The sequence below is a fragment of the Oreochromis niloticus genome, unplaced genomic scaffold (assembly GCF_001858045.2).
Source record: "Oreochromis niloticus isolate F11D_XX unplaced genomic scaffold, O_niloticus_UMD_NMBU tig00007364_pilon, whole genome shotgun sequence".
In the NCBI taxonomy this organism is placed as follows: domain Eukaryota; kingdom Metazoa; phylum Chordata; class Actinopteri; order Cichliformes; family Cichlidae; genus Oreochromis; species Oreochromis niloticus.
In genome coordinates, this window is record NW_020328517.1 from 202,110 (window position 1) to 228,153 (window position 26,044).

The 26,044-nt window shown below is 44.0% G+C and overlaps 2 protein-coding genes and 1 long non-coding RNA gene across 4 annotated transcripts in view; all 3 read left to right on the top strand.

Annotated features, from left to right (window-relative positions):
- Positions 1-2,680: 2,680 nt before the first annotated feature.
- On the top strand, positions 2,681-8,964 carry LOC102077483 (focadhesin). 2 transcript variants are annotated; one of them, XM_013267554.3, is made up of 7 exons: positions 2,681-2,752; positions 3,104-3,178; positions 3,612-3,766; positions 4,694-4,786; positions 8,160-8,261; positions 8,375-8,600; positions 8,788-8,964. In XM_013267554.3, exons 1-7 carry the CDS (start codon positions 2,696-2,698, stop codon positions 8,947-8,949), a joined length of 870 nt encoding a protein of 289 aa, XP_013123008.2. In that variant the 5' UTR covers positions 2,681-2,695; the 3' UTR covers positions 8,950-8,964. The 2 variants fall into 2 exon arrangements, with proteins under 2 accessions (XP_013123008.2, XP_025760627.1); XM_025904842.1 differs by having other exon boundaries at positions 8,719-8,827.
- A 684-nt stretch (positions 8,965-9,648) lies between these two features.
- LOC102076927 (focadhesin) lies at positions 9,649-18,057 on the top strand. The gene is made up of 9 exons (XM_025904839.1): positions 9,649-9,670; positions 10,443-10,530; positions 10,697-10,890; positions 11,740-11,994; positions 15,824-15,928; positions 16,505-16,606; positions 16,703-16,830; positions 17,636-17,762; positions 17,874-18,057. The coding sequence occupies exons 2-9, from the start codon at positions 10,467-10,469 to the stop codon at positions 18,039-18,041; spliced, it is 1,143 nt and encodes a 380-aa protein (XP_025760624.1). The 5' UTR covers positions 9,649-9,670; positions 10,443-10,466; the 3' UTR covers positions 18,042-18,057.
- Positions 18,058-20,456: 2,399 nt separating this feature from the next.
- Positions 20,457-26,044, top strand: part of LOC106097395 (protein NLRC3) — a 54,309-nt gene continuing 48,721 nt past the window's right edge. Inside the window, exons 1-5 of the long non-coding RNA XR_003218242.1 lie at positions 20,457-20,626; positions 22,052-22,144; positions 22,257-22,406; positions 22,519-22,632; positions 25,919-25,995. This is a non-coding gene — a long non-coding RNA (protein NLRC3). The remainder of the gene's footprint in view (positions 20,627-22,051; positions 22,145-22,256; positions 22,407-22,518; positions 22,633-25,918; positions 25,996-26,044) is intronic.

A 26,044-nucleotide genomic window follows, 5' to 3' on the forward strand; every position in this document is an offset into this window, starting at 1 on the left:
ACTCTTACTTATATTATTCTGTGTATTCTCCACATGTATTCTCCCTTGTCTCAGGAAGATGATTTCTAAAATGATTTCCACATCATTGATAGCTTATGTTACTGTACCACTGGATGACAAAAATGATCTGAGTAACAGTGAAGATAACTTTGAAGACGAAGATGTTTATGTGTGAGAAGAAAATCTTAAAGACGACCTGTGAAGCTAGATTGCAATATAAGTAACACATAATGATGACATGTTTGAAAATGCTAGGAGCAAGTGAACATGTTCGGAAATAAAGTGTGAAATGTGTTTAAATGAGCTAAAACAGGAGGGAATGTTATAGGATTTTTTATATGTATTCTGCTTTATTGTAGTTAAAAAACCCCTAGTTGTTTAGCTTCATTTAAATCTCCTATTTTACTGTGTGATAAGAGATTTTTTAGGATTTTGGGATTTTTATTATGTTATGCTTAAAAGTACGTTTCATTATCTAAATGTGTTTGCTCTTTTTAGTATTCAGCTTAAACTCTGCACCTCTGTGCAGACTCCTAAATGGGGAAGTTACACAGGAAGCCTGCAGTTCTATTTTCTCTCTTCCTGTATGTGCTCTCTGAATAAAGACTCTTTATTTTTATTGCACGGTGCGAGTCTCCCTGAGTCTCACCCGTGTACACGTAAACCTGTCTGAGCGTTTTATTCCAACCTGAGTTGCAATACAGGAAAACTCCTGACACTGTGTTTCATGACAAAGCTTGCATGAGGAAATACCACAGGTGCCTCGACCCTTGCTGAGATAAGCTAGACCGGTTACTATTTTTAACAGTTTGAACATATGTTTCATGCTTATCACCTTGTAAGGAGTTGTTTTACACACAAGGGGCACCGACCCGACATATTTCAGGAAGGAGCAGTGTATAAATAAAGAGGGAACTGATGTCTCAGTGTGAGTCTCCACTGAGATCACCCATGTATATACATGTTTGAGTTGTGTCTTTCTTTGCTTGCTGGAAACGATTCTTTGACACTGGGGGATTACTCTTGATTAATTATTTGAGCTGTCACGTACTATGTGGCTGTATCAGTCTGAGTGCAGGTCATCATGGTGTGTCGCACTAATTTAATAACAGTAGATGTATTTAGCCTGATATCCTCTTTAGAGACCAACAGAGCAAACGCTGCTGATTTTATTTTTGTATTTTATAGTTTGAAAGTGACACTTGGGACACAATGAGTGTGCGTCCCAATGTATTCTGCTCCTTCAGACACAGATCCACACAGCATGTGTATATAAAACCATGGAAGCAGCAGGAGCTTTCATTGTGACACACTGCTTAGCTTCACAGTGTGTGTGTGACACAGGTGGGTCACTTGGATTGGCAGAGGTGAGGCCTGCTAAAAAGCTACAGCTGTAAACTGTAACAGTGCTCATATAGGGGGCTGTTGGGGTTGTCTCACTTTTGGATGCAGGCTCCAGAGGCCGTTAGGGGAATTGCAGTTTTTGGCACTTCTGCACAGGTTTCAGTTTTCAGCCCTGGAGGTGCCGCCTGATATGAGGTGACACTTTTGTCTTTGTCCTCTCACCGTCTGTGAGAGATGTGTATCCACCATGTGAGTCCCTCCCTCCACCAGTCAGTCAGACGTCTGCCCGTCCTCGAGTCTGTTTCGGCTAAAAGGGAGATTTTCCTTCCCGCTGTGGCCAAGGGCTTGCTCATTGGAGTTGACCGGTTAGTGGGATTTTCTCTGTACTTCGTGGTCTGTGCCTTCAAGTGACTGTTGTTGTGATTTGGTTGATCACAGAGACCTAAAAGACCTGGTGACCTCTAATGGTGACCTCTAATTTCCTGCTTCTAAATTCAGACAGAGGCTGTTGTGCTCGGCCCTAAAAATCTTAGAAACAGCATCATTGTGGCCTCCAGTGAAGCTGTGAGGAGCCATCTTTGAGCAGAATATATCATTCAGTGTGCACAAACAACCATGTAGGTCTGTGAACGGCCACTAAGCTGAGAGTGATTCTAGCTGCATGATTGTGAGTCAGTGTTATCAGACAAGTGCCATGAAAAGCCTCAAAGCCTCTAGTTAACCTGAAACGCTGCAGCACGAGTACCAACAGGAAGTAGAAAGAGAGCATATTTGTCACATATTAGCTCCTCTTCACTGACTCCCTGTTAAATCTAAGATTTAAAATCCTCCTTCTGACAGACGAGGTCTCGAATAATCAGCCTCTGTCGTCTCTTAAAAAGCTTGTAGTACAAAGTTATACTGATGGAAAACTCCCTCCTCAGACTGCAGCCTTATTTGTTGTTACTAGGTAGAATAGGAGGCAGTGCCTTCAGCTGTCTCTCAGTGGCCCATCTCCTGTGGACCAGCTCCCAGCTTGGATTCATGAGACTCCCGATTTAGTTTTTGTGTTTTTTCTCTAAAGCTTATTGTTAGAACTTGATCAGGTGTCTCTGAGCCGTATCCCAGTAACACTGCAGTAGGAGGGCTTTATATATAAAGATAGAAAAATACATTTGGGCATGTTTGTTTGAGAGGAAGAATAAAGTGTTGGATCAGTCAGGGGTTCGATGTCACGTCCCTGAGCTAAAGTCTGATTTGCCCTGATATGTGATCATCTGTAGTTTAACAGGAGAGCCGTCTTTACTTTGATCAAACCTCCTTCTCTTGTTCTAATGGAGATTCTGGATGTTCACAGGTATGATCCAGTGACATGATGGAGAGTTTAAAGACGCGGCTCGAGTTCCCCAGCCCTGTCGTACAAGCCCAGGTAAGAGGCGGACTCTGCTCTGTGACTCCTCCCATCCAAATGATACAAATGATCCTTCCCTTGTCTGCAGAGATTCCACAGGTACCAGTGATTTGTTAATGATAGAGGTAAACTAGCAGCTCACACAGGCAGAAAATCTCTACCATTAACAGGAATTGCACTTGTGTGTATAATATGTTTATGTAGAGGGGAGGCAGGTTTTACTGAACACACACAGACTCAGGTCCCTGTAGGCTCATTCATTCATTCATTCATTCATTCATTCATTCATTCACACTGTAGTGTTGGTTTCTCTTCCTCTCTTTGTTATTGTGAATAATGGTACAGAAGTGTGATTTTCTTGTGTTGCAGACGGTGAGAAGTCTTGTTGCAGCTGTCTTAAAGGAAAAAGGGTCAGATGGGCAAATCAGCTGGTCCTGTGCTCAGGTGAGTTCCTGTAAGAGTCACATATGATCATTTCTTTAGTTATATGAAGTATAAAAGAGCAGGCCAGGAACATCTGCTTCATGTCGTCCTGTTTGATCCTCAGTTACTTTGACACATCTGCTGTGAGGCTGACACCTCTGATCTCACAGTGTCAGCTTTGTTTTTATACACAGATATAAAATATGGATCTGCACTGATAAACGATCATAGTTATAATATTTCTGACTGTCTGAGTCCAAATTGAACCAAACCTTGTGAGTTGGGATTGAATCAGTGCTGAGCCCGAGAGGCTGAACTGAGTGGGACAGATTGCATTCTCACCTGCACCTCTGTCTTTGTCCGTTTTCATTCAGGGCTTCAGTGCATGTGTGGAAATGCGTAGATAGTTTTGTTAAACTTCTGAAACACTGACTGCATCACTGTTGTCGTTCAGGGCCCAGCGCTGGAAGCTTTGTGGCAGCAGTGCTGCAGTGACTGTGCTGTGGTGTGTTCAGCATGCTGTGACACCTTGGTGTTATTGGTGGACCAGGGCCATGCAGACCTGGAGTACATCCTCAATGGTGTCCTCAACCTCCTGCCTTCTGCAAGGTATGCAACACGCAGTTATTGGACGCCACCATCCTGCCTCAGAAAGCTCAGCTCAGCCACGGCAGCTGTTTGTCAATGAGTCTGATAGAGGCTCTGTAACCTGGCATCCATGCAGCGTTACAGCCGCTGCACAAAGGCATTAAAGATAGACCTCAGCAGGACGAGGTTGTGTATCAGCAGGACAAAGAAGGCTCTCTTTAGCATGAGAATGCTAACACTGTGAACTGAGAAGAGGTATGAAGAAGGCCGTGTATGTCCACTGTTACTGCCCATCGTCACCTACAAATTCAGTCTTTAAATCCCTTTAAAGGCCCACTCACACCCCGCCTCAGGTGACCTCAAAGGTCACATGATGGGTCGCGGTAAGGTCTCATAGTGGTTTAACCCTTAACCCTTGGTGTTGACAATGACCTACGCTTTTGTTTATACTCATGTGATGATGCACATGACAAATAGCTCGATGACCATCTCCAAAGAGGGCAACGCCCTGTAGGGTTTAAATATGTGGGTCTCTCCACCTTGTATAAGAAGTGAAACATCTTTAAAACTTAATCAAGTCCAGTCGCCTTCTTTTCCAGCTACCAGTGTGTAACATGGAGTCAATGCTTCCAGTGCAGGGACCCGACTGACAGTCTACAAACTGAGTTAGACACATGGAGGTCATAGCTTAGTCTGTGCTGAGGATAAATCCACGATGTCATTGCTCTCCATCAGGGCTCATGTGAAGTAAAGAAAATAGCTTTGAAAGTTCAAACTGGAAACATGAAGATGTTAAAGGTTACTGTTCCACAGTTCAGACCTGGATGCTCTCTAATCTGGACGCTAACCTAGTTGTGCAGCATAATGTAACTATTTGAAAACATTTGAAGCAATGAAAACGCTCAGACTGTTAGTTTTTTCAGTTATTCTGACTCTGATATCCAACAGACACACTCAAGGGTTGATAAAAGTCATTCGGCGATTGTTGGAGATGCAGGCTGACCAGAGCGATGGACACTTCACCTGTCCGTATTCTATCAGGTAAGTATCTCATGTCTAATATCTAGAGATGTTCATACATATTGTCTTGTATAATCTATCAAGCTACATATAGCGTGTAGCTTACTGCTAGTCCAAAGAAGCAGCATTGGTTCATCACCCACCTGAGGTGCTGTAGGGGTCCGGTGCTCTGTGGGGTGGCAGTCAAAGGCCCTGGTTAGGGATGGGTATTGATAAGATTTTCACGATTCCGATTCCATTTTTGATTCTGTTTAACGATTTGATTCTTTTTAAAAAAGGAGAACACTAAGGTCGATTAGCTTAGAACTTTGTTTTATATCTTCTCTTTGAACAAGATAGAAATTTAGGAGTAACATGGCCTTACAAACCCAACAGTGAGATCTTAAGAGATCCACAGCCTACGGCTCGTCAATGGGGTGTCACAGGGTCCCCAGGGAAAAAACTGTAAATGTAAAATAATAACATAAATATTCTTCTGTAGCAATAACAAAGTATAACATAAATTATTCTGTAGCAATTACACAAGAATATCCAGTAATGTCCCTGCCTACAATTAAACACATTCACTTACTGAAAATCGGGGCAAATGGCTGCAAGCCTTTTACCACAAACTTAGTCACTGCTCGGTGACATTCTGGCCTGAAAGGAGACGCTAACGGTAGACTGCAGCGAGAACTGCCAACATCTGAGCCAGCCAGACTCTGTCTCTCTCATCATGGTCACCTAAATGCACAGTAATGGCAGGTTTTGTAATAAGGCAGATCGCGCTAACATAATATGCACTGTTAGCTGATTATTTACCTGCCGCATTAACGGGAGAGGACGTGCAAACGTTACCGCTGCTGCTGGGTTGAGATTCACGAGTCCGGAGCGGAATTAAAAACACGACATTCATTTAAGGTCATCGTGTGTTTTGTGAGCAAATGCTTTTGCATATTCGTAGTGTTTCCTCCCTTAAAGTTACGGCCCCTCTGGCCAACACCAGATGGCCAGAGGGGCCGATGGTGCGATATGGCAGCCTCGCCTCTGTCAGACTGCCCCAGGGCAGCTGTGGCTACAACTGTAGCTTGCCTCCACCAGTGTGTGAATGTTAGCGTGAATGAATAGTGGAATTGTAAAGCGCTTTGAGGGGTCCTGAAAAACGCTATATAAATGCAATCCATCATTATTATTATTATTATCATTATTAAATGAAATACCTACTTTGCAAGTATTGCAAGTTGCCCTGTTGTCATCCATTCTCGTAAAGTATAACCAAACTTTTGAGCGTTTGAGCCGCCATGTTTCCTGCCAGGTAAATGACGCTCCGCAACGTGGTGACGTCATTCGGGGCGACTGGAATCAATAAGGGAATCGTTTGAAAAATGGCAAACAATTCCAAGGCATTGAAACAGTGGGAACCGGTTCTCAACAAGAACCGGGTTTCGATACCCATCCCTAGCCCTGGTGCTTCAGTCCCAGCTATAAACTGGCTCTTGGAGCATGAGAATCCCAAACTAGTGCGTGCTGAAAAATACTGACTACATGTAAAGAGTGAGAGGTGGCAGGCAGGGATGGGTACGTTTGTATCTCCCTGATTTGATGCCAGCATTTAGAAGTTTTCCCTGGTGGACAGGACGGTTGCTTCCCTGTGCCGTCATGTTGGGGAACAGGTGCCGAGAGTAATTTGTGCATATGTGACAAACAGTTGTTTAGAGTAATTTTTAGAGTTGCTGGGTGAGGTGGGTACCCCATCTAGCAACTCCATAGTCCTGCTGGGGGACTTTAACGTGGTGGTGGCAAACCCTGAAGCAGAAGATAGACATTGGAGGTGCAGGAGCAGCAGGTTGGAAGCGTCCTGTTAGGCTTGGCTATCTTCTGGCAGATATCGACAGGATGAGTGTAACTCTTGCAGAAGCTGAAGCAAGAACTCAGCTGTACGAGGAGCTTGGTGATGGAGCAAGACTTTTTGAGCTTGGTCCGTTTTGCCATCACTGTCGGATCTATTCCTGGTGGGTGTTGTTATCGATGCTGTTTAGAGTAATTCTGCAGCTGGCTGTGAAACATTGGGAATGAGAATCAGCACCTCCAAGTCTGAGGCTGTGGTTCAAAGCTGAAAACAGTGGAGCACCCACTGCAGGTCAAGGACCAGCTGGCGCCCAAGTTGGAGGCGTTTAAGTATCTGTGGGTGTTGTTCATGAGTGAGGACAGAGTGACAGACGGTGGCTGCAGTGATGGGGCCACTGTAAGAATGAACAGGGTTTTAACATTAAAAGTGATGTTTTGGTCACAATATAGTGAGCTCTCCTCTTTTTAGTGTATAAAATCTGTCCTGTGGATGATTGCAGACTTCACCTCAAAGGTTGAAGACACTCGTGAACATCCATATAAAAATCAGCGGTGCAACAGAAAGATCTCCTCTGTCCAAATTGTCTGCCAGTGCTCTGAAACACCAACAGACTTTGAGTCACAATAAATAGAAGAAACTGATTGTTTGCTTCCTTTGTGCTGAAACGTGGGGAGTGCTCTGATAGGCTGACGAGTTGGCGCTGTATTGAACCTCAGGGTCTGGAAATGGCGTGCTGAAGGGTGACACATATGGTCAAACAGGTTACGTCATGTGATGACTGGAAACACAGAGGACTAGACGTCTGGCCCACAGTGCAGGCTGTCACAGGCACACAGCACTTCATTCAAAGGCTGGATCTATAATGGTATTAGTGGATGCATTAGTGTGTATGGAACTGCTAACGTTTTGTCTCTCAAACTCGACTCTGGTTAGAGGTACGTGTGAGTACACAATATTGTTAAGCATGTTTTCATCCTCATAGGTGGCAGCTACGTGACATTTTGCCTTTAGATTGTCACTGTGGGAGTGGGTGTATAAATCCAGTTTGTGTGGAAACAGTGTGGATGTTGGAGGACTATTTATATTACTACATTTAACAAAAGTGACGATGTGTAGCACTTGGCCAATAGTAAAGGGTGGATGCTTTAAAATAACACTGTCAATAGTTTTTAGTGTTAACAACTTGCACTTGTTCTTTGGAGAAGCTGTAACTCAGTTTTATTCATACAGCAACAAATCACAACAACAGTCGCCTCAAGGTGCTTTATATTGTACAGTATATCCTATAATAATACAGAGAAAACCCAACAATCATATGACCCCCTATTGAGCAGCACTTTGGCGACAGTGGGAAGGAAAAACTCCCTTTTAACAGGAAGAAACCTCCGGCAGGCTCAGGGAGGGGCGGGGCCATCTGCTGTGATTGGTTGGGGTGAGAGAAGGAGGGCAACAGCTCTTGTGTGGATTGAGGCCTTCTTAGTTTGTCTTGGTTGTAACAGACTGACTCAGTGGTTTGTTGGGAGCATGATTTGACTCAGAGCTGGGACACTGACCCGTCCATTGCAGGAGCAGCCCTCACCCGTACGTCACAGCCCTGGAGAACAGAGCGGACTGCTGGCCGGCTCTGCTGTTCGAGATCGATGACTTTATCCAGAAAGCTGTTGACAGGTAAGTCTTACTGGTTCCTATCGTAGCCTGTTATGTTGTACACTAGTTTTGGACATTATGAGATGATATATTTTCAGAGATTCTTATGACTCCAGTGTTTGCGTACGTTACAGAGATAAAGCGGCTTATATCACCATGCTGGCCCCCTTCCTTCGGTACCTATACTGCCAACCTCACAGGCAACCCGAGCACGCGCTCCTTCGACAGAGTCTTCTTAGGGTGATGCTGCCCATTCAGGGAGGATCCAGGTCCGCCCCCCAGAACAAGGAGCAGGAAACGCTGACCCCAGTGTCTGACAGGCTGCTGCTCTGTCTTTGTCAGCTGGTTCCACACATGCAGGTAACACACTGAAGTTATGTTAGGTAACTGTACATGGTCAACATGTTTCCACTCTGTATGTTACAGTCCACCATCGTTCATTTAAATGTGTCTCTCTTACACATTTGCATTCGCTCAGATTGACAGGAAGTAACTAATACAGAGAGCAGGATGGAGCTATGTCAGCCTCTCCTCTCTGTCCCTGCAGGTGGACAGCGTGGAGGCAGTCCTGGAGCTGTGTGCATTTGTGGGTGCTCTGCTCCAAGATCTAACTGGGACCTCTGGAGACCAGTGGAAACCAGAGAAAGCGGCGCTGGCTCTGCAGCTGCTGTGTGCGTGTCGGCGATGCCTCGAGTTAAACGGAGACTGAGACCAATAATCGGCTTAATACAGCAGCTTGTTCCAGCCTGTCAGGTGATCACTGTTTGTAGACAATCAGACACCAGCAAAAATAAAGAAGCCGCGCTGCTCTGCTAGTTAACGTGAGCGAGTCTAAATATGGAAGAAAACAAAAGTGATGCTTTTTGTTTTACGTGTGCAAATATCTCTGCTCCAAACCTGAGCCTGGACTCACAGCAGCTGGTTATCAGCTTCTTCACTGACAGCAGCGGGCTGACACGGACATGCACACATGGGAATATCTGACACTCAAAGACACTTTGTAGAAATTTAGCATTTTTTGCTTCAGTGTTTTCATAAAAGCCTTGTTGCTACCAGGGAGAGCACACCTGAGTTTAAGGCCTGAACAGGTGTGAAACCTTTTGTCCTCCATGATGGCTGAAAATCAAAGCGGGTCTCACTTTAGCCCGCTCACGCTGCCTGTCTCTCTGTGTACCTGGCCTTCTTTCTGTCACATAATGGTATGATCCCAGACTCTCTGCGTGTGATTGGCTGCATGGTGTGCCCATTAAAATACAGTCCCACCCCTCCTACATGGCTTCTCTGCAGGGTTGAAGATTCAGCTCCTACGTACTGACGAGCCGTTAATAACTGACATGTGAATGATCTCTGATAGAAGTACATGAGGCCTGTGTGTGTGACAGCCCTGCACTACAGTCTCTGCCTCTGCTCATTTTCATGGCTGTCATCAGGTTTGTTTACACTAACTTATGTGATGAAGTCAGGCTGTGCACCCTCAGGCTCCAGTCACATTAAAGAAAGCAGTGTTGGAGACGCTGTGTGACCAGAATTAGTGTGAAAAATTAGTTTAGACTAATTCTCACTGAAGCCATCAGAACTATGAACACGTGTGGGAGGAAGTAACATGTTTTAGATTCTTCACCCTTTGCTTTGATCGCTGCTCTGCATCCTCTGGATGAGCTCCATGATGGGTCACCTGAAGTGGTTTGTTCCCAGTGATGCTGAGCACTTGTTGTCTCTGTGCTCCATCTCATCCAAACAGCTGATTATTGAAAGCTGACTGAAACTCTTCATCACAGAAACAGCTGTAGTGACGGTTACACAGATCTTCTTACGTAGGGATTAAATGAACTGCTCTGCAGTGGTGATTGGTTCATGTAAATACAGTCTTCTTCACACACTGTCTCCATGCTAGGACCCATTCTGTTTACACATTTCACCTTATTAACATCATTCACATCCTGCAGTTGGAGCCTCTCTGAGAGGAAGCCTGACCATCGATCCTGTCCATGCTTACAAAACCAAACATGCTGACTTATTTATTAGCTGTCAGTCTGCTGGTGATGTCAGTGAATGGAACAAGATGCCTTCTGGCCTATAGAGAGGTTTACACATGTGGGTCAAATGTCCCCCATTGTGAACTTTGTCAGTGCTGTAATGTGTAAGCCCTCGGGCCTCTGTGGCATGCATTGACCTGTTGGCATCGCTGTTTGTTTTCTGTAGGAGTTGCTGTTGGATGAGCTGGTGATGGGCGTGGCCTTGCTCTTGTTGGAAGCCCCTTCAGATCAGCTGACCAGCCTTCTCAGACTTGGTAAAGTGATTATTTTGGACAAAGCTCTGCTGGCTTTAGCTTCCTTTAAGAGACTCTGAAGCAGTGAAAGAATTAGTGGGAACAAAACTAGGTTGTGTGTGCAGGTCATGGTTGGAACCTCACAGAGCTTTGTGTCCTACATGAGATATTCTTTCTCTCAACACAGCACTGAGTTTGGTCCCTGAACAAGCGGAGGCGTCGCCCTGGTTGAGTCCAGTCCTGATTCTCCCCGTGTTGCAGCTCCTGTCCTGCTTGGGTCTCACTGAGCCGCTGTCTGACCAGAACACACACAGCACCAACCACAGGCTGGCTCACAGCCTGCTGCACAGCATCAGCAGGCCCGCAGATCAACCCCAGCAGGTAACACAGCAGGTAACCCAGCAGGTAGCATAGCAGGTAACCCAACAGGTAGCCCAGCAGGTAACCCAGCAGGTAGCCCAGCAGGTAGCATAGCAGGTAACCCAACAGGTAGCCCAGCAGGTAACCCAGCAGGTAGCCCAGCAGGTAACCCAACAGGTAACCCAGCAGGTAACCCAGCAGGTAACCCAACAGGTAACCCAGCAGGTAGCCCAGCAGGTAGCATAGCAGGTAACCCAGCAGGTAACCCAACAGGTAACCCAACAGGTAGCCCAGCAGGTAACCCAGCAGGTAACCCAACAGGTAGCCCAGCAGGTAACCCAACAGGTAACCCAGCAGGTAGCCCAGCAGGTAACCCAACAGGTAACCCAGCAGGTAGCCCAGCAGGTAACCCAGCAGGTAGCCCAGCAGGTAGCCCAGCAGGTAACCCAGCAGGTAGCCCAGCAGGTAGCCCAGCAGGTAACCCAGCAGGTAACCCAGCAGGTAACCCAGTAGGTAGCCCCAGGCCTGCTTCTCACATTCAGTTTTTGGAGTCTTTCTTTAAGGTGTAGCCACATAATTCAAACACTGTTACAATAGTGCAGGTAGGTGTTAGGTGGTGAGTGGATAGAGCATTAGAGCACAGACGACATCCATCCAAAAATACTGTTTCCCTCTCAGTGTCATAGCAACAGGGCTTTACCATTCTGTAGCATGGCCTCTTCTTCAGGGTCAGCATCCAGTCTCTGGAGTGTTGTTCCTCTGGGATGCTTTGCTTGATCCTTAAATTCCACGTCATTAACATTCATGGTGCATCTGTAGCTTTGCTCTTTGTTCTTTATCATTTGTTTCTCATGAATCTGTCTCCCTCAGCCTGCCCCATCACTGCCTCTGTGTTCCTGGTATAGTGAGCTCAGCGTGTCTTTGTCGGTACTGCGCAACGTGGCCAACAATCCAGCAGCAGCGACCGATTGGCTGTTGGCGGTCAGCTCCGCCTTGTCGTCCAGCCAGCGCCTGTCCTCCTCTCTTGTCCTGATTGTGACTTATCTCATCATCATGGGTCAGGAAAACATCTGCCAGCTGGCTTTGAAAGCAAGCCAGGCTGTCGCCGCTGCCGACCCCTGCCAGGTAGATAACCCACACAACTGGTTCTCTTAAATCTGTGGGCTGAATATAAAGTAATGCATGTTCCCTCTGACATGTAGATATGTTGTATGTAAGGGAGCTAGCTTGTGTTTGTCTTTCTAAGAGCAGTAAACACATGTTGATAACCTGGTATTTTGGCACCAACACATGACTTTGAAATGGTTCAGATCAGCAGGAAGATAAAAGCTGTCACTGCTGTGTGATTGCTGCTAATCTGCTGCCGTATAAAGGGAGTGCTTAGGGAGTGCTTTAAGGGGACAGACTTCCCTCTGGACTTGTGTTGGAGTCACTAGCTCCAGATGAAGTGTGAAGTTTACCCCTCATTACTCAAGCGTGCACCGGGCCCCAGAGGATTCACCTTCTGCTCTAATTGCTCCCAGAGTGCTGCACACACTGGTGTTTGGATGCACTGGTTGAAGCTTGTTGGCATATTTGAGTCCTCTGGAGATCTCTGCTCGCTCGTACTTGTCATCTTAAATCTGCCTACGTGCAGCAGCAGGTCTTTGTTACAGGAAAAGCCAGAAGCTAACCACTATGAAACCTTAGATGATGATTTCCTGCAGTGATATTGATTCAAAGTGATGTTTTTGGCTCGACAGCATTAAACGTGTCATCGCTCAGCTTTATTGTCTTTGCCCCTCCCTCTCGCTCTTGGGCCGTGCAGGTGAAGCGGTCGCTCTGCAACAGTTAAGGCTCGGTGTGCCATTAGGTGTGTGGTGGTAATTAAGAGCTGTGACACTGCACAGCAGCGTGGTGTTTCTAAGGACCGTGATGCTGTCTCACTGTTTCCTTATTTGTAACCTGTCTCATACTAGTGATGGGTCGTTCGCGAACGAAATGGCTCTTAGAGCCGGATCTTTGAAGTGAACGACGCGAGCCGGCTCCTTATCGCGAGCCGTCGGTTCTTTTTTTTCTTTCTCTCCCCCTCTCTCTCGCCCTTTTTTCCGCTTCACTCTGCATGCGAGCCTTGTGCTTTGCGCTGGGGGGAGGGGCGGTAATTACACTCAGTAGCACAGGAACAGAGGGAGGGAGAGAGAGTGAGCCAGGGACAACAACGTCACATTAAAAAGGTATAGTAATCATCCACAACTATTTTCAGTTGCAGATGATAAAGGATTCAGAAAGTTTATTCATGCAGGCCCATATGACAGAGAATATGCATCTCCTTTTTCATATTTTAATTTATATTTAATTGTGTTGTGGTTTGCAGTGTTTTGTGTTGTTTCATTTTAAATTTGTTTAAAAGGAAAAGCTGAAAATTTAAATAGTTAAATGTTGAACAGTGACTAGTTGGTTTTTGTATTATATGATTTATTTATTACATTTTATGTGGAGTGACTAAATAAAAGTATATTTACGGTGGCCCCCAGAGACAAAGCAGCACGTACAAACTTCAAAACACGTACAAACCCTGAAGCACGTACATACTCCAAAGCACGTAAAAACTCAGAATCACGTAAAAACTCCAAAACACATAAAAACTCAGGCTACATCCACACGTACCCCGGTATTTTTGGAAACGGAGATTTCTTTAAAAAATGCCTGTCAGGATGGATATTTTCTAAAACTAAAACGGAGAAAACGCAGCGTCAAAGATGTGCGCCTTTTTTGACGTCACACTGTGCGCCACATTTTGTTTCGGTGAAATGAATTTCTACAATACTGTTACTGTTAATTGTACTCTCTGCAGTGTTTAAATGCTTACTTATACACACACAGTTACTGTCCCTCCACACATACGACTCGGTTCTGCTTCTATGCCCCATCTTTGTTTACTATTTCCCACCGAGGCTTCTAGACTTCTGGTTGGCCAACATTTCTACACGTTTAGGAATATATCGGCACCTGTTGCTTTGTCCTGCTCCTAGCAGCGTTTTCCTTTATTTCTGCATTTACATGTGGATGGGATTATTTTTTAAAAGGAAAACAGAAAATATCTGTTTCAAAAATACCCGTGTACGTGTGGACGTAGCCTCAGAAGCACGTAAAAACTCCAAAACATGTACAAAAGACAACAGAAGTGCTCCAGAATGCTCGGCGCAGTGTTGAGCTTTTGTTACCTAGAGGCTACACAAGCCAGCAAGTACCAACGACCGGTGTGTGGTAGTAAGAGGTAAATGAACTTTTTTTTTTATTATTTGAATATATATGAGTGCTTGTGTATAAATACACAAACAATATACATATGCTTTCAATTGTGTAATTTAAGTGATCTAGGTAGCTCTGTTTTGGAAGTTCAGTTAACGCTAGAAAGGCGTTTTAGAGTTTGTACGTGCTTTTTGGAGTTTGTACGTGTCTCTAGGGGCCACTGTATATATTTATATATAAACATATATAAATAAAACCACTGTTTTTTAAATGAGTAATTCCTTTTGTGCATAATTTTATATTATTGTAATAACAAATTGATTAAAGCAACAAAACACCCTAAAGAGCCGGTTCGGATCCGAAAGAGCTGGCTCTTTTTAGTGAGCCGAGCCGAAAGAGCCGGCTCTCTAAAAAGAGCCGGAAATCCCATCACTATCTCATACTAAAGCAGAGGTTCCCAAAGTGTGGGGCCCGCCCCTAGGGGGGGCGCAGAGCCATTGCAGGGGGGGCGCGGTATGAAAATTAAAAAAAAAAAAAAAAGAGCGCTTGGACACTGTGGACAGGTTCTTGACGGGGCTCCCACACAAACGCAAAGCAGGAGATGAAGCATCGCCAAATATGTTTCCAAACCAACTTCCTCCCAAGCCAAAGACAGGAAAATATGGTGAAGCATATCTTCCCTTTGGCTTCACCTGCACAAGTGCCAAGGTAGGTCTCCCCTACAAAATTAGTTTCCCTGCGTCGGGAGCAGCGCTGGGCTCTCCAAATCACGGACAAACAGTATCCCACAGCTGTTTATGTGTTTAAACCCATTTTGCACAGAGAGGCATTTTTTGAAAAATGTATTGATAGCAATGTTGAATATTATTACACAGGAAAAAAAAAACAACTACACGTAAAATGATTACACCGTGACGCCTCTGCCTTTCTAAATGCAGGGACAGTAACTGCGTGTGTAAATGTAAGCGTGTAAAACCTGAAGATAGTCAGATTAACAGTATTTTGTCTCTATCTGCCATTCTGCAATTCATCTCATGTAAACAATAACGTGGCGCACAGCGTGACGTGAAAAGAGGCACATACCTTTGACGTTGCGTGACGAACTCTGTATTCCTCGTCCACACGTAAACGCAAAAAAGGAGTTTTAAATAATCTCCGTTTTCGGTGAATCGCAACGCCGTTTACGTGTTGACGAAAAGCTGAGTTTTCAAAAATACCCGTGTAGGTGTGGACGCAGTGTAAAAGAGTTAGTAGTATATTTTATTACTACCTGTAATTTATTGCCGTTTACTTGTATTTGCTTAATTGTTTACTAAATGTTTGAGGTGTGAAATAAACCGCAATGGAGTTTGTAAACAAAATATGGGAGTGTGTGTTTGGAGGATGTGTTTGTGCGGGGGGGTTAGGTGGTGGGGGGCGCGAACATTTTTCTTGTAAAAATGGGGGGCCTGGCAAAAAAAGTTTGGGAACCACTGTACTAAAGTGTTGGGACTTCATGTGTGATCTATGAAGCTTTAACTGACTGCAGAGTACAAGATGGGCACAACACATTTAGTATCACAAGGGCAGACTCAGCCCTGCTTTATCTGTTTATGCTGAACATGCTGTGAAGCTGTCAGTTTGTGTGCACGTACAGGTCGATGATGCAGCCTCTGTAAGGTCTGACAAAGTGCATTTAATGTTTGGTTGGTGTGTTTGCTGATGTGGGCGTTTCCCTCTGCAGGTCCCGCCCCTCGTGCTGCTTCTTTTGTTCAAACTGACCAAAGAAAAGAATCCCGTCCTGGCTCACGCTGTTCTCACAAGCCTGCCAAACCTCGGCACTCATAAGGTAGGCAGCACGACTAAGAAGAACCTGTACTGACTGTGAGCGTCTGGAGACGGGGCTGGAACATCAGCAGCACCTTTCTACTTCATCTGAGCACTCACAGTGTGTTTTAGTCCATCATACACACAGATGAGCTTTTATCTGTGGGGTCATCCAGGTCATGTAGTCTGAGGAGCTTTTCTTCATCCAGGAGGCTTCTAGAGTTTAAAAACCAGTGACCCGCGTGTCCCAAATACCCGGGTCACTGGCAAACCAGCCTGTGAGCACAATCCACCAATAACAGTGAATAACTGAAATGTTCCCCTCTCCATGTTTAGCACTTTGACAAAGGAACAAAGAGAAATTCCCGCGTCTTCCACACAGTTTTCTCTTTGTGAACACGGACAGTGTTTCTTGTACCAGTTTGTAGGAGCTGGGATTGGATTCCACCACAGCAGCCTCTGTGTGGGATAGATGCAGTGCTCTGTAGTATGAAGCACTCTGTCAGTGAGCTGGACTCTTCATCGTCTAACATCTGCCTTCTTCAGCTGTAACCGTGTGTTTCTCTTGGCTCTGATCATATGTGCTGTAATATTCCAGCTTTGCTTCCCGATCGTGCTGCACAGTCTGCACATGCTGGCCGGCTCCCCCAAGCTGAGAGCAGTGGGACTGCGCCTCATGACCGCTCTGTGGAAAAAACAGGTTTGCAATAATAACGCATTACTATAAATGTCATATTCATGTGTTCAAAGCTTCTGTTTGTCTGTGATTGTGTGCTGCTTTGGTCATGTCTGTAAGGACCGGGTCTACCCAGAGCTGCAGCGTCTAATGAGCCAGCAGGACAGCAGGGCGGTGCTGGGGAGGGACGCCCAGTGGGAGCAGATCCTGGCCAGGGCCGCCTGTGTCAGGGACATCTGCAGAGAGAGGTGGGTCCTCCCATACTTACAGAAACAGTGGGCACTTCCTACATTCACTGGTTCATTCATTCAGTGCACTTTGCATGCACAGTGCAGACAGTGTGAGCTTCCAGGATTATTCATCTTCCCGTCCTTCTAATGAGTAATAATCACTGACTGGACTCTTCATAGATGTTTCTGCTCAACAAGCTGATAAAAGTTCAGAAAAATAGAAATATTCGTTTTTTCAGCTTCAGTCACATCACATCAACTTTGCTTGTTAAGATAAATGAATGCACTTTGTAGCTTTGCAGTGATGAAGCCTCGACGCTCCACTGAGTCCCTGTTTCTCCAAAAATCAGCAGGAGTCCAGTTTTAAATATTTACGAACAAATGTCCAGAGCAACTACACGTGACTGAATCCAGAATGATCAAAGTCTGACAAAGTTCAGGTCAAACAGAGAGACTGAGAGGCAGCTAACTTCCTGTCTCTGCCAGACTATCAAAATAAAAGGCCTGTTACACCTGCTAACATGTGCATGCAGCTTTTTTTAGCCAGCATTAGTGAAAACCTGGGAAACCCTCTGGATGGATGCTACAGTACCAATTTAGCCAATCATTGAGCTGTTTCGTTGTTTTCACAAATGCTTACGTTTACTTTTATTGTAAAACATTTGCAGCTATAAGAGTTTGCAATGATAAGAAGCTGTGTTTGCATTTACTTACTTAAACGTGTCCTGGCACTTTAATGCTTTTTTTTCTTTAATAAAAATGGTAACAAAATTAGAAGAAACATATTTTCCACTTTGTTCACGCTGATGTGTGTGTTAACCAGGCCTTACCAGCATGCAGGGGACATGGTGGCTGCCATTTCACTCACTTTAAAACAGTGCAACAGACCAGACCTGGCAACCCCGGCTGCTCTCATCCTGCAGGGACTACAGGAGCTGTGTCGAGCAGAGGTACCTCGTCTGTCTCCATTTGTCTCTTTAAATTCAGGAATCATGTTTCTGGGTCATAACGTTTGAATCTTTTCCAAAGTTCTGGTCTTAAAATAAATCTTTCTTTCTCAGGTGGTGGATATTATCTCAGCATGGAGAACTGTTTGGCCTGAGCTCAGCTGTCACTCACAGCCAGGAGTGGTTCAAGCCATGGCTGAGCTTTTGGCTCTGGTGCCTCAGCTCACAGTTAAATCAGAGCAGTACGAGGTGCGTCGTAACGTTCATGTTCCTCTGTGTTGAGGAGCTAACAGAGTGACACAGGAACTCCACCAGGTTATGTTTTTCTCTGTGGTTCTGTCTGTAAACAGGAGTCTCACCAGCTGTTTGTATATCCTAACCTCACTGTAGAGTCACATCTCTACATCACTGTGTTTGGTAGCTAAAGTTAGCACATCAATGTAAAGTTGGGTAGAAGCACAAAGTACAGATGTGTGAGGGTCCAGTCCTCAGAGTCCTGCTGTGGTCGGACTTCACAGTAACTAATAAATGGATCAGCGAGTGTGAGCATCTTTTTAAAAACAGAAGTTTTGATAATTTGTTGCTCTGGAGGATTCAACACAGCGCAGCAGTGGCCGTCCCAGCAGATGAATCCTAGACCATGCAGTGCTGCTTGTTGGAAAGCTCTCCTCCTCTCTAACAATGATATGGCCGTACAGCTTAGGTTTGCAAAGTTGCATCTAAACAAACACAAGACCAAAGGCCAAAACCAAACATACCATATTAGCACAGGATGCCTGATAGGGATGCTTTTGGGTTGCAGCCACAGGACCTGTGCAGCACCTTGCAGTCACTGAGTCAGCCACAGATTTCTCTGCTGTGTGAACTTAAGCTTAGTGAAAATCGGTAAATGTAAAATGAAACCAACGGCTAAACCTCCTTAGGAAACTCAACTCCTTTGGAGTCAGCACACCCATCATGATGACTTTTTACTACACCTTCCTGGAAAGCATCATGACCTTCTCCATCACCTGCAGGTTCCACTCCCTCAGCCTTCATACAGGAACAGACTGCAGCATCAGTGTGCTCTAAAATCATCGGCCTGCCTGTCAGAACTCTGGCACAGGTTTTCATCAACAGGCCCTCAGACAGGCAGCCAAAATCATCAATGACCCCTCTCACATTCTTCACCCCGCATTTCAATGGCTCCCCTCTGGGCGACACCTCCGCTGCATTTCCTGCAGGACTGAGAGAAGGAGGAGCGCCACCTTTGTCCCCAAAGCAGCTCTGCTTTTAACTCCAGCCGATAAGAACATTTCCCACACCAGAAACATAAACTACACTCTTATACTACCAACACTTTACTCACTTCTAGTCACTTACAGTTATTTATTCACCTTCAGTCACTTTAATTTTAGAACTGTGTAATTTTAAAACTGTATATTCTGTGTATTAATTATCTCACTCTTATTGTGCTTATCTTCAACATCATGCTGCTCTGTTGTTGGTTAATTGGCCCTTGGGGATAAATAAAGTCTCTCTGATTCTGGTCTTGTTTTTTTATATATTGGTAGTTTGATAGGTTTTGTATTTGTATTCTTTTACATCATATTAAAATGTATAAATATATAGATTTAAATATATTTGTGTATTCATGTCTTTTTTTCCATTATTGTAATTGTGTATAAAGTTTGATTTGAATGAAATTTACACTCCAATGCTTTCAGTGTTGCTGTGTTGAGTGTTTGCATGTTTAATGTTTGTATGGAAGACACAGAAAGACGTTTGGCTAAAGAAATCTGTGCTAGAGGGACTTTTTAAAAAAAAATAGTAGAAAACAAAACAGATGTTCTTTACAGAATTTTCTAGAAATCTTTTTCTTTCAAAACAGAACTCAGGATATTGATCTTTGACATGGAAGCTGTTTCTACAGGATCCTGATGGACACTCAAAGCTTTCATAAAATGTTCTCATTAGTTGTTTACAGCAGAATATCAACCGATGTGAACCAAAACAACAAAAGTGCACAAGTGTGTGAGACTACAAATTATAGAATCAGTACTGCTGATTTCATTACTCTTAACTTTTAAAGGCAGATTTTGTATCTGAGAGCAGGGACACTTGCTGTGTTCAGTGTGACTCGTCTCTGCAGAAGGTCAGGGCTCTGATAGTTACAGTTAGCGGGTGATTTACTGGGCAGATGGATCCTGAGTGTCTTGTGGAGTCAGGGTTCATTATGGTCCTGGTTGTTACTGGAAATAAAGAAACAAAAGGAGGGTGTGTTGTTCAGGAAGTACAGACTGTAGCTCAGCAGGTAGAATTACTAACTGGAAGGTTGGAGGTTTGATCCCTGGCTGCTCCAGTCTGCACGCCACGGTATCCTTGGGCAAGATATGGAACCCCGACTTCCTCTCTGATGCATCCATCATAGTGTCATTGTTAGAAAAAGAAGTGCTTGTCAGAATGAAGCAGGCTGTATAAAATGCTTTGACTGCTCATATTGAAAAGCAGCTTATAAGAACTGGTTCATTTTCCAGATAATTCCACTATTAAGACAACAGACATGTGGGAGGCTTTCTCCTGAGAGTCACACTGAAAGTCTTGCTGCTCCTCCACAAAATGAACTCTTCAGTTTAGATTTGATTAAAGACACAGCTCAGCTAAACACAACTCAAACTAATCTACACTATTTTTATTTATCAAGCAGCATTTTTATAACTATTTCCAGATGTTTCTAAAGATGAAAACAGAATTAAACTCCAGCCTGATCCGTTTCTGAGGTTCCTGACTCTGAACGTCCCTCAAACGCCTCTCTGATCGTTTCCTTCCGTCGCTTTTACTTTCGCTTTCGTGAATGTTGTGGCGCAGTTGATCGTCTCCATGTTAAGGTAACGTTAGCAGTCTGTACTGTTTCCTGGCTAACATCAGCTGTGTGCAGCTTAGTTTCAGCATAAATCTGCTTCGTTTGATGTGAGATCAGAGTCTGGGAACGAGACAGAAACAGTTGATGATCAGCAGCTGAACTCAGAGTCGATGTTACTGTGGATCCACTGACTGATGACTGTAGGCAGCTTCTCCTGCCTCCAGCAGTCTGTTATGGAAGCCGCCACAAGAAAGGATCCATTCTCGAAATTTCGAGTTAGTTCTGCCAATCAGTAATCTACGTACAATGCGCTCTCAAAACCGGATCGCAACAAATCGGCGCTTTCAGAGTACGTTTGCTGATAATAACATCATGTGATTCAGCTAATAACAGAAAGATTTCATCATTTGTGAAGCCACACAGACAATAATCAGCAATTTGTGCATTTATGACTGGCTGTAATTCTGGTATCTTAGCTGTAGCATTTGTAGCTGAGGGCTTCAGCTTCCGGGTAACAAGGAAATTACGTCATTCACGTAAATTACTGATTGGCAGCACTAACTCGAAATTTCGAGTTATGGATCCTGTTTTTAGTGACAGAAACGGGCTTCCAGTCTGTTAATGTTCATTACCTGCTGACAGTGAGACAGGGCTGTCCTAAGAGTCGCTGCCAACATTTCATCTATAAAATGCATTTCTCTGCTGTTGTATTTGTATGCAGGTTATTTTCCTTTTTCACTTTAACTGGTGATATTCATTCGTGTATTGTAGGTGAATGCGCTGATGTTAGTTCATAAATTCTGCAGAGTTAGTAAACTGGCCGTTTTTGCTCAATAATTCCTGTTTCATGTTCAAACCATCAGACAGAAACTCTGCGTTTGTTTTTATGTTCTTCAGCCTGTTGTTCTTGAGGTAATCTGTGATGCGTTTAATGACCCTCCACATGCTCTGAGGGTCATTTGAAGAGAAATAGAACTTCATCTTTAGAGCATAAGTGGGTTTTTGCCCTCTTTATGCCCGCGGTCAGGCTCTGTTTATTGTAGTATAACACTCATAGGACACGGTGTCCCGCTGCACACACACTGCACACAATGACAGCTGCAGAGTTTGTGTCTGATGTATTAAGTATGAAACACTGTTGGGCTAAAATCTGGTCAGAATGAATCCAGGTGCAGGTGTGTCAGTTTAGGACCACTGGACTAACATCCAAGTGCTCACAATATAAAGTGTATTCTGTAGTAACATCCTGGTGTTGCAGCAACAGTCCCACATGGAAACATCAACAGTCAAACTCAAAATCTCTTTTTGTCAACAATAAAATGACAGCAGACCAATTTGAACAAAGTTGGTAAAATGCTTCAGAAATTAGTAAAATATTAAAAAGTGTCTTGATGCTCAATCATCCAGTAAATCCCCAAAAAGTTGATTCTGTTCATCTGGATGTTTTCAGCAGCATGGATCAGTGTGAGGACAGAGAGGAGGGAGTCCCTCCCTCTAAAAGCACTCTGTGTGGGGAACATGAGAGCCAGACCAAAGCTCAGAGGTGAGATGACCATCCCTAACTGTCCGTGACTCTTCTCCATGTCACAGCTCAGCACTCACATCACTGCTCCATCATTATTCACACTCATACCTCTGTGTGTGTTGTTTTAAAGCCCAGAGCTGTGGGGCGTACCAGGCTCAGCTGGACATAACCCTAAAACTAATCCAGAACCTGGACCTGAACCCAGCTGTGTTTCCTTAAAGAGCAACAAGTCGAAGGATATTATTTTAAACTTTAACAAAAGACTGTTATGTGACAAAGAGTAAGTACATTATTTTTATGAGTTTCAGATTGTTCATCATGTCTTTAATTTAATATTTCCAGTTTTTCCTTCCTATCTCATGAAGCTGTTACATTTATTGTTTTTCTTTTAGGATCAATAAGAGGCCAGAATCTCCTGGACCTGAACCCAGCTGTGTGTCTCTAAAGAGCAACGAGTCGAAGGATATTCGTGTAGACTTTAAAGGATGTTCTTCTGCTGCTGAGAGGTAATGTGTGTCTAGATGTTGTTCCTGACTCTGTATTTTTGAATAAATCCTCATGTTTAATATCAGCTCAGCTCTTTTTCACACACATTTCTATGTTGGTGTGTGAAGCGGTGTGTGTTGGAGTGTTTCCACAAACACAGCAGTCAGAGTGGAAAGAGTGGATGTTGTAGGAGGTGTTTGTGTAGTGAAGAGGCTGAGTGTCTGTAGGACTCCAGCTGCTCCAGCAGGTGTCTCCTTTGTGCTTTGCTTCAAACACAGTGTAGGAGGAGCTTCCACTCAGGTGTTTCAGGTGTTGCTGGATGGAGGAGGACAAATAGTTTTTCCCTTCAGTGACACTTCAGCAGCTCAATGTTCTGGGGAGATGTTTGTCTTCATGAAGGTTTATGGATTATTGTTCTTACTTTGGTTAAACTGAGCAATACATTTTCCATCTAACATTTAAAGTAAATTTCCAGGTGAAAAAAAGATCTGCAGCTGCAGCCTCTGTGATGTTTCACAGTCTGAAAGTAACAAATTCAACCAGAGTTCAAACAAAGGCTTAATATACGTGTGTGTTTGATATAATGCCAACAAGTACAAATAGGTGTTCTTACAGGTCTTAATCACAGAGCTCTGATAAGTCTGGTGACTTTCACAGTCAGTGATTTTGCTGCCTTTTATTCAAAGTCTCCCACATTCATACAGAGCTTTTAACACCAAACTCCTTTACAGTCCTTCTCCTCTCACACACCATCACACGACTGATTTGTCTGCAGCAGCTGTGTTACTGCTAGTATTTTATTATGTGTGTAATCTCCTCATATTGTTCCTGTGGTTTAGTTTGACTTCCTTCTGCAAACTCAGCTGCTCTGTTGCTGATACACGTCTCCATCAATATGATTGATCAGATGCTGCCAACACCATGTGTTTCATGTGAACGCTCAGCTGAAACCCTGGGTTGACTTATCGAGTTAATGACAAGCTTCACGTGACTGTGAATGCTAAAGTGAATCCAGATAAAGGAAAGAGACCCTGCTAATGTTGGACTCACTTCTTAGTGTAGATCCCAGGAGGAAGTTCAACATAGCAGCCATTCTTTGTGCGAGCTCGACCAAACCTGAGACCACAGTGCAGGATAATGATTATCATCTGTCTCTGTCAAGGACATTTAAAATCCACAAATAACAAAAATAATTATATTTGATCATTAAAAATATGTTTTCAATTAAAAAAGCATGAGCACACTGGTGGATTACAGAAACATGAAAACTCGTTAACAGTAAAGTTAATTTAGGCGTAAACAAAGAGGCAAACATACTTAAGTAGAAGGACTGATGTTTGTGTTAAAATAGCCTCTTAAAGCTCAAATACTGATTCAACTTTCTCCAAAAGTTGATTCTGTTCATCTGGACGTAGCGTTTTGTGGGAGAAACGTTTCATCATCATCCAGGTGACTCCTTCAGTCTCAGCTGACTGCAGGTTTCAATCTTATGAACAGTACATTTGTATAATGACTGAAACCAGCCCACTGAAGGAACAATGGGCTGGGAGGTCAGTTCCTTAATCATAATTATGCAAATTCTCATGACCATTGATCAACAACCATGAGTACCGTTCACAGAGAGTTGGGGAATGGCTGCAATCACAGCATTGTAAGATGGTGACAGATGTACCCTTAGGCCCCCTCCTCGATTCACAGATGGTCCTACCCTTTTCACGTAAATGGCCTCCTTGACTCCGCCCTCAAACCAGCGTTCCTCCCTGTCCAGGATGTTACATCCTCATCATTGAAAGAGTGTCCACTGGGCTGTAGTTGTAAATAGACTGCAGAGTCCTGGCCTGACGAGGTAGCTCTTCTGTGTTGCAGCCAGAGGTTGTTTGGTTTCCCTGATGTATAAATCCTGACAATCCTCCTGCACTTAACAGCGTACACTATGTTACTCTGTTTGTGTCGGGGGACCCGATCCTTGGGGTGGACCAGTTTTTGGCGCAGCGTATTTTGGGGTTTAAAAGCCACAGAGACACGGTGTTTAGAAAAAATGCGTCTCAACTGCTCCGATACTCCTGACACATACGGGATCACTACAGGTTTTCTCTTAGGCAGCGGTTGTCCTTCTCTCCTGGATCAGCTGGAGCTTTCTTTAGGAGCCTTTGCAGCTTTGACAAAAGTCCAGCTGGGATAACCACATTTACGCTACGTCCAGATGAACAGAATCAACTTTTGGAGATTTACTTTCCTGGATGATTGAGAATGCATCAAGACGTTCCTCCTAAAGTGTTATTCAGTGTTGTGACAGTCAGCTACTTCAGCTGCTGCTGGGATGGGCTGTGGCAAAGAGAACAGAGAAAATCAAAATCAGAGTTTTTCTCTGAATTAAAAGCAAGGAAACAACAATATATTCTACATGGTGAAACTGATGGTTTATGGTGTTTGGGTCTGTTTTTCTGTATTTATGCAGATAAAGTGTAAACTCAGATGAATTATACCATCAAATGTTAAAGGAAAATATGAGGATGAGTGTCTGTGAGCTGAGAAGGACGTGAAGCGAGCAGTTTATCCCAGAGCTGAAGCTGCTCTGTGTGCAGAGATGAGCTCAGATTCCTGCTGTGATTGATCAACAGTCACAGAAATGTAGACTTGTAGTTATTACTGCAGGATGGTCACAGCAGATACTGATAAACATGGATTATGAGGATGGATGATCAAGTTTCTCACTCTCTCCTTTAAATCTCAGTTTTTTTATCTTCACAGTTTATCTGTTAATTTATTCATGAATAACACTGAAAGAGTTTCTGTTATATTTCCCCTTGAACATCACCTTATTAGGGCGGCATTAGGAAATAGCCCCCCTCCGAAGAATGAATGAATGAATGATGATAATAATAAAATGATTAAAAAGCAGAGCTCAGAGTGGTAGATGGTCAAACATGGATCCACGGGTGGTTCAACTGCATTTGGTGACGTGACTAAAGCAAATCTTTCAAATAATCCCACCATCAACGGGATGTTGTCTCCTTTACTACGGTTACTTTACTTGGTCACCGTGTGAATTTCTTTGAAATGAACCAAATTCTTTTATTTGTTGGTTGTTGCATATTTAAGCTCTGCAGTCAGGAAAGGAGGAGATGAGGCCTCAACAATGTTGGGTTGTAGCTGTGGTTCAGGTTAGAGTGAGTGTCCATGGAATAAATGTAAGTCAGTGAACTGGAAACATGACTGTGTTCAAACTTTGTTTCCTTTTTATAATGAGTCTAATCAAAGGTGGACAGAAGTATCTCCACTTTGACTTTTCTGTGTCACCATCAGAGCTTCTGCACAGTGTGGAGAAAGATCCAGAAGCAGAGCTGGACTGCAGACAGCCAGTCAGAGCAGCTGTGTACAAAGTAAGACTGAACATCTGTCTGCTGATGGACTCATTTCTGAAAACTGGAC